Genomic DNA, 12,107 nt, shown 5'->3' on the forward strand with positions numbered 1-12,107 from the left:
AAAGTAATGCCATGCAAACCCATATCGAACTTATTTGCTATACATTTCTTTGTATTTTTTTTTTTTAATACTTGGCATTGACTGAGTGATGAGCCTTTTATATAATGACTCTTCAGTATCATCCCTCATTCTTGAATTTTGGATCTGACTTAAGAAAACTATATAAAGCAACTATTGTATGAAAGGAAACAATTTTCATTTGCACTTCAAAGGCGGATACAGTATAATGATAAAAGGATGGCAGATGATCTGTTATACAAGCACCAAATGTCAAAAAAAATTAGAAAGTTGGCCAAGTTGAACTGAGTTGACACCTGTATAAATTTAGATTATGTTATGTTGGCTGTGGTTTTTTGTTTTGTTTTGTTTTTTAAATCAGAAGTTCAATACATAGTTCCAAAGTTTGAGCCAAAGTTGTTGGTCTGAACTTGGAATAAATGGGAAGCTGTCCTATTTCTTATGGAACAAAAATAAAATTAGATGTGCATTTCATCTGAGTAGATATATAGATGCTATTTTAAATTAATAGCTCAGATGAATTAGGAGAAGGGAACCGAAGGTGATCTTCTCAACATTAGGCAGAGACTCCAGTGGGAAGCAAGACCATATACTGGTTACCCAATATACATTGTTATTCAGCTTTTTCTCCATACATCTTTGTGCCATCTCTCTGTCACATCCTTCATGGCACTGAGGAAGGAGGGGATTTCTTCCTTCTCCAAAAGCCAGGAGCAATGAGCAAGGGGCAAAACACAAAAGGGGGGCCACAACAGAAAGAGGCAAAACAGAAAAGGGTGGACACAACCCCTTGAGGCCTCTTGGCTTCCACTGTCCATGCCATAGCATATTTGTGCTATGCCCTTCCTGAATTTCTCAGCACTTTTCCAAGACCAGTAGTTGAGGGAAAGTTACAACTTGATAAAGCTCCAAGACAAGTAAAGGGAGATCTTGAACTGCTATTACTTGCTCCACTTTATCTCCCTTAAGTTTTTTAGGCTCTGAGCTGCATGATGAAAAGGAGAAAAAGGATCCAAGAAGAAATCAGTTTTTAACTTTCACAGAGAAAAAAATCCAAGAGTTTGGAGAAAGCAGGGCTAAGTCAGTCAGTTTATTGGCTGTCACTTGCAGCTTGGTTGCTGACCTGATCTAAAGACAGAGGTATTTCATACCTGACCTGCTGTCCCCAATGGAAAATGCAAGGATTCAAATGGACCTCTACTTCTACTTTTAAGCAATTATCCATATTAAAATGTAGAATTATGTAAGCTCTTGGACCTGAGCTCTGATGTTAGGACTCGATCTAGCTGCTTGATCTTTAAACATAATCATGCTCTACAAACATCTTCATGGCAGAGTGCATTGGGCTGAAACACAATGGAACAAGCTGAACACAGCAGCCAAGGGCCCACCCTCTCCTTCAAAAAACCATCTGTAGATCTGAAAGCAGCCTTTGAATCCAACCTTGTGGATCCCCCAATTCACTCTTGAGCTATGATGGGCTTTTGGACTTTTTTCCATGAACTCTTCATTAAAAGAATTGGGTTGACTTGTTTTTCATTGTTTCCTCAAAGGAGTTTTTCCAGACTCTGATGCCTCTAGTCTTTAAAATCCTCCTAATAACTTTAGCCCTGAATTTATTCATGGTAATTTGAACTCATTTGTTCTTGTGCCAACCTTTTCCTCTAGCCCTTGACAACGATGCATTTATTCACACTCTGTATGGTTATAAACAGAGACCATATCCTCTTTCAGGCTTGGTTTCCATAAGCTAATAAAGCCAGGCTTTTCAGTCTCTTCTCACACAAAACAGCTTTTCTGCACATCCATTCCCTACTCATTTTAATAAAGTTGGTCATAATTGCTCACATTATTGCAGATGAAATCCAACCAAACCTTTGTACAGCGGCAATAATATTTTGACCTCCTGTATGGTAACTGCAGGCAGCAGAAAGTGGTTTGGGCTGTCCTTGAGTAAACAGCAGTAATACAGAACTGGTGACAGCCTTGGGCATAGTAAGATGACCCTGAATGTTTTAACAAAGGAAACCACTTCAGAGAGACATGGATTTACAATAAAAAAGGACATTTCTTTAATTTAAAAAGCAAATATACTGATTAAAATCATACTAATGCCCCTTCTTCGGTTCTACTAAATAAAATCTAAGCTTACTGTACACTTCTGATTTAACAATCATAGAAAAAATATAATTTTTCTATCCTGGGCTACTCTGCAGAGGAAAGAAGCAAGTGGAGAGAGACAGACAGGAAGAGAGAGTGTGAGAAATCCATTCTCACATTTTGTTAAGGCATATTTGATCATGACTGCATTCAAATCTATGATTCCTGCAAAATTTAAATAAAGAATTGCACCATCTGCTTTAAGGCCCTGAAGAAATAGGAACATTTATTTGGGGAGTGCTTTCTCAACTGACTGCACTGATCTGCACAAAGATTTGTATTATTTGCAAATGACTACAATGTTATTATGTTTTTGCAAATTATGAATCCTTTCATTTTATGGAAACAACCCCCCTCCTCCTACACATACATTTCCATTATGATACGAAGTCTTCAAGCAAATTTGATGCATTACATTAAATAGCACCTAATCAGACAATAAAAATTAAGGAACTTTTTCCAGACATTATAGCATTTAAAGTGAGCAATTAAAATAGCAGATGTTACCTCACAAAGTCTAAACAGATTCCTGATCACAAAACTGAAGGTGGTACTTGCTTTTGTATTGCTATACTTGGTAAGTGTGTTTTATACCCCTAACAAAGGGATGGAAAAGGAAAGAGAACTCCAGCTTATTTGGGTATCATAAGTGGATTTTGCAAAACAATGCATTATCACTGTAATAGATCATAGAATTTTGGATTAGGAGGCCAGAAAAGCAGTCTTACAGTTACGTAGCTGACAGTCTGATTTAGCCAATACAGGCATACAAACACAGATGTCTGTGCTGTCACAAAATATTCATGTAAAAACCAAAACAGGCAGAACTCTTAAGATCCTTTCAGAGTCATACAGGAGTACTGTGGTCATCAACAGCCATATCTGCTGGACTTGGATGTGAACATAACTATTTTATATACCACACAGTAAGGGGCACATAAATCACTGCATTTCCAAGTCTTGCATTGCCAGAGTGGAGACATTGCCTCATTACTAAACAGGCAAAATGTCACAATAAGCAAATGATGTTATGCAAGATACATCACTCAGGAAATATTTAAGTTTCTTTTGTAATGTGAACGTAGTGATGAGAAAAATATGGGAAAACAAGATCCCTTCCATATGATAATTTACAAAGCTTAAATCCTGCTAATGTGATTTTTCTATCGACAAAGTTTTGAGATTATTCTCATTTGAAACAAGCAGAGCTTGAAAGTTACAGAAGTGAGAATATAGATTTTGGTCCAGAAGCAGAAAATGTTGAGGCAGCATTAAATATATCCACTATTTTTTTTTTTTTAACCAGCAACTGGAATGACTGAAAGGCATGACTATGGTTTACAGCACCTTTTGTCAGAAAGAATTGCAGCTTTCACCCATTTTACAGACAAGACTATAAAACTAAGAAGGGCCAATGTCTGTTCATCTGCTTACATCACTCAGCTCTCCTACCTGTTGGGACCACAGCCCTGAAAAAGTTTTGAAGCAGAGGAGGCTGATGAGTGGTAGCCAATTCAACTGCTCTGCCATTTAATTTCCTGCATGTGCAAATAATGCTCTGAATGCAAATTCTTCTGAATAAAAGCACAGAGGAAGCCTGTACACTAGAAATGGATCCTCAGTTTTGTTTTGCTTTCTGAGGGTGGAGGAGCTGGACACAGCTCAAAGCAGGCAGCTTCTTTTGAGCTTTCTGATTCAAATAACAATTAAAATGAAAAAAAAACAGTGATAGTGCCTTTAACTTGGAATAGCAAACCAGTATCTGGGATCTGCATAATAAATTGTTGTCTAATCTACTGATATAAGGTTAATGGTGGCTTTAAAACAGTAAGAGTTAACACTGAAGGGTACAGATGAACACTCTGCTTCAGGATTCCACTAACTGCAAATTATTCCAGTTTAACCTGGCAGGAAAAATAAAGCATATGTCCACATGACCCTCTGTAGCTTAAAGCTGGGTTCTTAACTAGCAAGGCCCCATCCAGAGGTAGAAAATACACACGTTATTGGCTATAAGTAATGCAGGGCCCAAGCCAGTAAATCCTGCTGTATCCAAGTTGTCTTCACAACTAATTCTATCCAGTGAAAACTGGATAAAAATTAATCGCTTTAAATGGGTAGGCCAAAGTACAATTACACCATGACATATTATGCCCTACCATAACCATGAAAAAAATGCTTTGGATTAAATTACCTCACAGCTTTGAATGTTGCCAAATCTAAAAAAAATTGCATTGTTCAATGGTTTATATGCAAAGTTACTTCACATGTTAACTTGTCATATTTTAGCTGAAATAGGATCTCTATTTGACTTAGTTTGGTATACACAGACCTATTGATATTAGGAAGAGGTCTTTTGGTGGCCTTCTGGCTCAGGTGATATAGGAATGTTCATTAAGGGAAAAAAACCTGAGTTCTAAGGGGATTCTTAAAGGAAAGGGAAATACGGGATTTTGTTATTATTATTTTTATTATCTAAAAATAATTAAAATATAAACAAAACATGAGAAATCTATGAGGAGATATTACATTAGAGAAAAAAAGATTTAAAACAGTCAACTCAAGTAAAATGTGAAATCTAGATACTCTGAATGAAAGTTGTCTTTTTTTTTTTTTTTTTCATTCACGGACTTCTATTTAAAATAGGCAGGACAAAACAGCAAAGTCCAAGAACTTGTCATCCTATTTTTATTAAGGAAAATCTACTCTCTCAGCATGCCTGAACTTTGTCATAGCTACTGCTTCCTGTTGGCAAAGTCAAGCTCAGCATGAATATTGTCAGTAAGACTGAAAACAGGATTCATGGTTCACAACAGTGTTCACTTGACAGTTACCTCATTTATAATGATCCAGTGACAGTCAAAAGCAACCAGATTAGTCTCCACGACCTGAAATAGAGAACAAACCAGCTATCAGTCAGCTTGCTTGTGAAATCAAGAAAAAAAATTTCAATGGATGCTCTCTGCAAATGACAAAAACCAAAGAACACGAGCTCAGAGACCTCTGTTATTCAACTGAGGACAGAGAACCTTTAGCAAATTTCTACAGAAGCATTTGTGTTATTGTTTGACTTGCTAATTAAACTTGGAAAATCCATTTATTTGCTGGCATCACAGGAGAGAATAGGTTTTGGTTGACTGAGAAGAAAATGAAATCCTTTTTGGCTTAATGTTGTGTGTTGAGAGAGAGCAACAGACAGGAAGTCAGAAAATGAATACCAAGTAACTCTGGTCAGATTTCTATAGCTCCAGCCTCTAAGGCCTTTCCAGGGCACATTCACCCTGGGATCCTCTGAGCTGAAAAAAAGGAGAAACAAATCCAAACCAAAAAAAACCCACTCCAGAAATGTTGGGGCTCACAGAAATGCAGGAAGCAGGGAAGGAAAGGGTTCTCTTAAGCAAGAGGGCTGCCACAGGGATGATGAATGATAACCTGTCCCAGGGTCTGTCCTCTAATCCTCCTCCCACACATTTTAATGTTGCTGAAAGTTTTTTTCAGGAGCTCCCTGTGTGCTGGACTGAAAATGTGCTTTCTACCTGTTCTTTCACTTAGCCCTGTTCTTTAGCTCCTTTAATCTACTACACTTTTGTGGTGAGTCATGTTGTCAACAGAGTAAAAAGAGGATATTCAGTCTGCTTTCATTAGACAGGAAAGAAATCATCAACATGAGAGGCCAGAAACAAACTATAGAAAGGCTGAATGACCTTATATGCTGCTTCTAAATTCAATTGAATTAACATTAACACTGAAATAGTTTTAAAACCAAATTAAACCAGTTTTATTCGTACAATCACCATACTCATCTTGTTTCACAATTCAAAACTGCTACTTAAACACACATTGAAACCCAGAAAAAACCCCAAAACAACAAAAACAAACAAACCAACCTGCACCCTCCTCCCACAGAAACCCCCCTCCAAAATCAAACAAAAACCAAAACAAAGAAAAATTGAAACAAGGCTTCAAATTTCAGTAGATGACTGGTGTTGGGCTGGTATTCCTAGGACCATTGCAGAACAGCCCTGCTTGGCTTTGATCAGTGACCAACACCATGAGCTGTTGCCAAGGATGGCTGCAATTTATACTGTGCCCTGTCCAAACAAGAGTAATTAAATGGTCACAAAAATTAAGAGCAGCAAAAGACCCCATCCTGATAACCTTCAGTAGTAATTCAGAGCCATTGGAATTGGGCTGACTGCTTATTTATTACAATGAGAGGAAAGATTGGAAATTCTGATCTGGAGATACTGGGGGAGGAAGCAAGTGTATGAACTGACATCTTATTTGATACTCCCACAGCACCAATAAGAAATGAGGGGAAATGAAATCCATGGTTGCCAATGTGCTCCTGGAAAATAAAATGTTATTACCAGTGGGAATCAGGGGTCCTCACTGACTGTGGAATTTAGACTCACTACACTTTTTCTGTGGTGACAGTGGTGTATTTTGTTGTGTTGCTTTGACATTTTCTTGCATTCTCCACAGTAGGCATCCCCATAGCACATATAAAGGAATGGGATAGAAACTCAATAAGTGAGGGATGGGAAACATCACAACAGTCCCAGCCAGGATGCTTTTCTGGAGCATGGATGTTTTGATCAGATCTCTCATGCAAAACTGGGTGGAAGACAAACACATCCAGGAACGGAGAAGGGTTAAAAATGGACAGAAAAGTAACAAAGTTCTCAAAGGGACCATTTGCTCCTTAACATGATCTTCCCCAAGAAAGTTTATGCCATTTACAACATAAAGCCATTGAAATTTTTCATCAGACAAAACAAATCAACACTTTACTGAAGCAGAAACAATTTTGCTAGTCTACAGACATTTCTGCTGAAAGCAAAGAGAATAAATAAAAAAATAAATAAATAAAAGGAAAAAGAGAAAGAAAAAAAAGAAAACTACACATTTTCTGGTTTCTTGACAAGTTTCTGGCACTATTGTCATTCCTAACTTCTGGCTCCAGCACATCCTGCTGGGAATGTCTGCTCTGCCCTAGATGAGGTCTCTTGAGGTTCCTGTGGCTCTGAGGCAGCTTGCCAGAGGGATGCCCTTGGAGTCAGGGCTGGAAGAGGTGTTAGGGGAACGACCATGGTAATTATATTCCACAAAGAGCTTCCAAGCTCTTTCTCTGCTTCAAAATGGCAGTCAGCTGTAACTTCAGAATGAAAGAATTCACAAAATGAAAACCACATTTTCAGTTTAGTTTTTAATATCAGTATAAGTGGGGTCGATCACTTTGCGCTCGAAGCTTCAGCTGATCAGATTTTTATTCACTTTATCTTCCATTAACATTTGGTTTCAGTTCATTTAGGTTTTTATAAATACTTGTTTCTGTATATCTACGTTGCCCAAACACTTAAATTTTTATTAGATAAGGCCTTTTCAAAAGAGTATGGTTCTAAGGGTCATTTTTTTTATTATGGACAGCTCACAGAGCACTTAAGCCAGACTCTGGAAGATGCTTCTGGTCTCACATTATTTCAAACATTATTTCAGGCTGCCTGTCACAGATTTATTCACAACTTGCAAATAATAAGATGAAATGCATCCATTTTTTAGTTACAGTTGAAACTCCTCAGCAGAAAGATCATGTTTTATCCATTAAAGTTTATGCTGTGCATTCATGAATCTACTTAATATTAAAGGTATTTTCAAAAGCTTATGTCAAATTGAGATGAACTGGGAACATACACATAGATGCTCAAACTAATATATTCTAAGTTGAAATGGGCTATGAATAGCCCCTGATTTAAGAATTCATTTTCTTTTCCAGTCTGCCAGAAGCTGCTTTTCCTTAGCCCATCCACTCAAACCATGTTCTACTATTGACAGTGGTTATGTAAAAAGATGACTGATGATGCCTGAGAAAGTTGCTAGATTATTTTAATTTATTTCATGAAATATAGATGATTTACATCTAAACTAGGACTCGACATTACACATGGATTTGAAGGCCATCTTTTCATCCTTGGATCATTCTGCTTTACCTGATGGATTCTGAGTTCCACTGATACAACAAAAAAAGAGCTGCTCATACCAGCTGAATCAGGATGCTGCATCTCAGTCCCTCACCTCTTAACATCTCCTCTCCCATTATGCTCCTATTGTCCACTTAAAACATTAAAGTTGCCAGTATATATTCTGACTCTGTCTGAGCATGTACTGATAGGCACTGCATTATCATGATCCTCATTAATAACCTTCTGATATTTTCCAATGATTGTGTTTCTTTTGATTTTCAATATAGAAGAATACACAAGCACTTCCACAGTTTTACAGAAAATAAATACAATACCATATAAAGTGTCAGGTTTGATGCTTGAAGGAAATGATTGTTCGAGGCTAAAGTTTTTCTCAAATACTGAGTAATTGTATACAGAATCTCAGTCAGAAGATTCTCATAATCAGCAATTATTAAGCACAAATTTACAAACTTGAGACTATATTAAATCAGTAAAAAAAAATAAATCTAAAGCCAGCAGCAACACAACCTATATCCAGTTATCCATCACTAAAACAGTCATTACTTGGATACAGAAAGAATTTACAGTCATGACACAACAACCCATAATACCCTTTTCTCTCTGCTGAGTTTGCTGTTTTGTTTTCCTCAAGAAGCCACTGCATTTTCACTTGGGAGGAATGATAACAAATAAGATTAAAGCAAAAAACCCAAAGAGCATGGCTGGTTCTGCTTAAAATTGATCATAACCTAAAAGCTGATATAACTGAGCTTCAACAGAAGCATCGTAGAATCCTAGAATGACAGACTGGGAGGGAACTCAAGGATCATCTGGTCCAACCTTTCTAAGTAGGAACACAGTTTAGGTGGGATGGCCCAGCACCTTGCCCAGCTGAGTCTGAAAAATGTCCAGTGTTGGGGATACCAGCACTTTCCTGGGAAGATTATTCCAGCATCTGACTGTTATCATAGTGAAAAATTATCTCCTGATGTCCAGTCAGGATCTCCCCAGGAGTAACTTGCACCCACAATGGAGTTGTGTAGAAGGTTTCTTTGACTAATATGTACAGAGAGTTAAAACATTATTCAAGCTATGATCTTTTTCTGGTTGAAATCCACATCTGCATGAATATCAAGTGAGCTGGCATGAACTCATCTTGTGTGCCAGGGAATAATGAATGTACAAAATAACGTTTGCAGAGGCATAAGGACAATAATGAAAAAGAAAAAGAAATCCTGTCTATTAGAAGCAGTAAAACAATTTGTTGGGGGCATCTTGGAGGTAAGGGCTTCAAAACTCCCAGAGCTTTTTAATGCAATGCAAGTTTCAGATTCAGCCACCAGTTGTGCTGACCCTGAGGGGAAGCAGTGCTGTGCACTCCTGAAAGGCAAGGGACAGACTGGAAATTTCCATGCAAAACAGAAGGCAGGTGAAGGTTTCTTTATGCAGCTCACCTCTTCAGCTAAAACTGAGAAAAACTGGAGTGTGCATTCATAATGAGGGCTGAACACCAAAAGCCTCCGTGGAGATTAAATAGAGGAGAGGTGATGCTTCCCAAAAGGAGGAAAACTATGCACCTATTTGACAAATTCTTTTTCTGCACTTCCTCTAGGGGAAATTGTACAAGGATTCACCTCTGAATTCACAGAGATATGCTCAGTGCAGAAAGCTCCCTAAAGCTAAACATGGTTGCTAGCTGGGACAGCATCATAGATGCCTACCCTGTTCTTACTGCTCCCTCAGGCATTGCCTTACAGCCCCCTTTGGAGATAAGGCACTGAAATGGTCTTTGGTTTGACCCGAGATGGTTATTTTTCTACTTCTAAATACATTTTGCTTTTTTATATATAATGAATCATACTAGCAGTAGCTAAAAGAAGAAACGTATTAATTCTGGGTTAGCTGTTGTGCAGCTCAGAGTGGTTTTATTTACTGAAGAGGTAAATATTTGAAGCAATACTAAAAAAGGCTGTGGAGATGGCATTTCTGCTGGGCCATCCATCCACTGCTGTTGCCTCCACTAGGCAGGAACACACACAACCAAATGGACACCAGTATGAACCATGGAGCAGAGTCCTTGAATTCTAATGCCCAGAGCAACTCCCACATTCCCATCTCACCCAACTAAATCAGTGTCAGAGATCAAGCAGTGGACAGCCAATACAGCAGACTTCAAAGCACATTTTTTCTGAATTCAGCATTTTTTCATCTATTGGCTGTGAGTATTCAGTTATTTTTAATGCCACATCACATAATTCTCCAGTGCTAAGAACGATAGCAGCAAGCTAGCAGGCTGGTTCTGAAACAGGCTTCATGAAATTGTGGAAAACTAAAAAAGAAAGTCATCCTCTACCCACTCAACCTCTGCTCAGACTAAGAGTTCACACCAGAGTATTTGAAAACATTGTGTCATTAGTTGCATAAATCCTGCAGCAAAGGACAGAGTCTGACAAGCACACGGTGCCATTCATACAGAGTCACAGAAATCCACAGCAGCAGATATAAAATATCATTTTTAACATCTTGGTAACTTTAGAAATGTGTTCATGTCAAGCTCCAGCAGTTTTCCTAAGACTCCATTTAAATAAATCTAACTTCTCCTTCAGAGGGAAGGTGTTTCACCTAATCCAACACCGATGCTGTTGAACCAATGAGCAAGAACATGGATGAAGCAGAAAAACATTTTATTTTTCTTAAGAATTCAACTACACACCAAGGGATATTTTTTCAGAGAGCAGAAAAATGCTGTCAAAAAGACAAGTGATGAGCAAGGACAAACCATCTGTCACTGGCAGTAAGTCCAGAATTTCTGCATCTTTCTAAGAGCCTGACAACTTATCACAACTATTTCTATTGTTCGTGCTCAGACCTTCAAATGGGCACAATGCAAGACAATCTAAATCAAATACAAGCAGTAATAGTGCCAACTTACAAGCTTTTCACCTGTGCAATAACAAGCAAGGAAGCAAAATAGCTTCTCAACTAAAAGGACACATAATATAATGGAAAATGACAGAAAAAGCTCTCTGCATCTCTTTTTCTTTGTAGCTATGGGTGCAGAGGTGTGGCACAAAACTAAAAGATAAAAATCAGCACTCCATTTATAAAGGAAACCCAAGAAAACTGTTAGGAATCATCAAAATTCACCTCCACACATATGCAACAAGTCAGACAAGTCTTGCAAAAATTTAATGAGCCAGTAATGTTACATGTATGAAGGGATCCTCATACAGAATCTGGCAATCTGAAGTATCCCCTGTTTCAAACATATGAGAGAGTTCCTGGGCTCCAGTTTTACCTTTGCCATAGCTGGGACTATTTTACAAGCTTCTTAGATGCTAATTTCTGAAAATGTTGATGAAAAGTCTCTCCAACTAGAGCTGGCCTTCCTGTTAATTTTCTGCTCCACCAGAAGCTATAGTAGTGACAATGAATCTCTCGTTGCTGGACCACCACCAAGAAAACCACATTTTCAATTTGATTTTTCACAAAAGCCAACAGATGGCATTGCATAATCCCTTGTTTTGGAAATGGTTGGTATTGAAATAATTTAGAAAGTGGTTTACAAAGTTCTTTTTCCCAAGAGGTCAGCTGGGATGCAACCTCTTCCAAGCATCCTGTCTACAATATGTCCCATTTATGTGATCTTGTAATCTGAATTGCACTTTTCCAGCTGGAAGACTGGTAAATTGGTTTTGTCCAATATCACTACATTTGCCACCCATGCCTTTTCACAAGCCAACCTCTTGGAGTCACCACTGCTCTTTTATAGATAAATATTCACCTAATTTGCTCTCCCAGGGACATAGTAATTTGCTGATCACTAAGAGATGGGGAAATCAGGCTTCCCATAAACATATATGAGACAAGATGATCCATCCACCCCAAAAAACTCCAACAAAATAAAAAAAAACCAAAAAACCCCCACCAAACTTATAATTTATTAAGATTTCCTTTCAATGA

General features: G+C 38.0%; 1 protein-coding gene across 1 annotated transcript in view; it reads right to left on the reverse strand.

The window, feature by feature from the left end:
- The window catches only part of GRID2 (glutamate ionotropic receptor delta type subunit 2), a 683,099-nt gene that overhangs the window by 215,245 nt on the left and 455,747 nt on the right, over nucleotides 1-12,107 (reverse strand). Inside the window, exon 5 of the mRNA XM_071742831.1 lies at nucleotides 5,013-5,066. Coding sequence (XP_071598932.1) covers nucleotides 5,013-5,066 — 54 coding nt within the window. The remainder of the gene's footprint in view (nucleotides 1-5,012; nucleotides 5,067-12,107) is intronic.

Source organism: Heliangelus exortis, chromosome 4 (assembly GCF_036169615.1).
Source record: "Heliangelus exortis chromosome 4, bHelExo1.hap1, whole genome shotgun sequence".
Taxonomy (NCBI): domain Eukaryota; kingdom Metazoa; phylum Chordata; class Aves; order Apodiformes; family Trochilidae; genus Heliangelus; species Heliangelus exortis.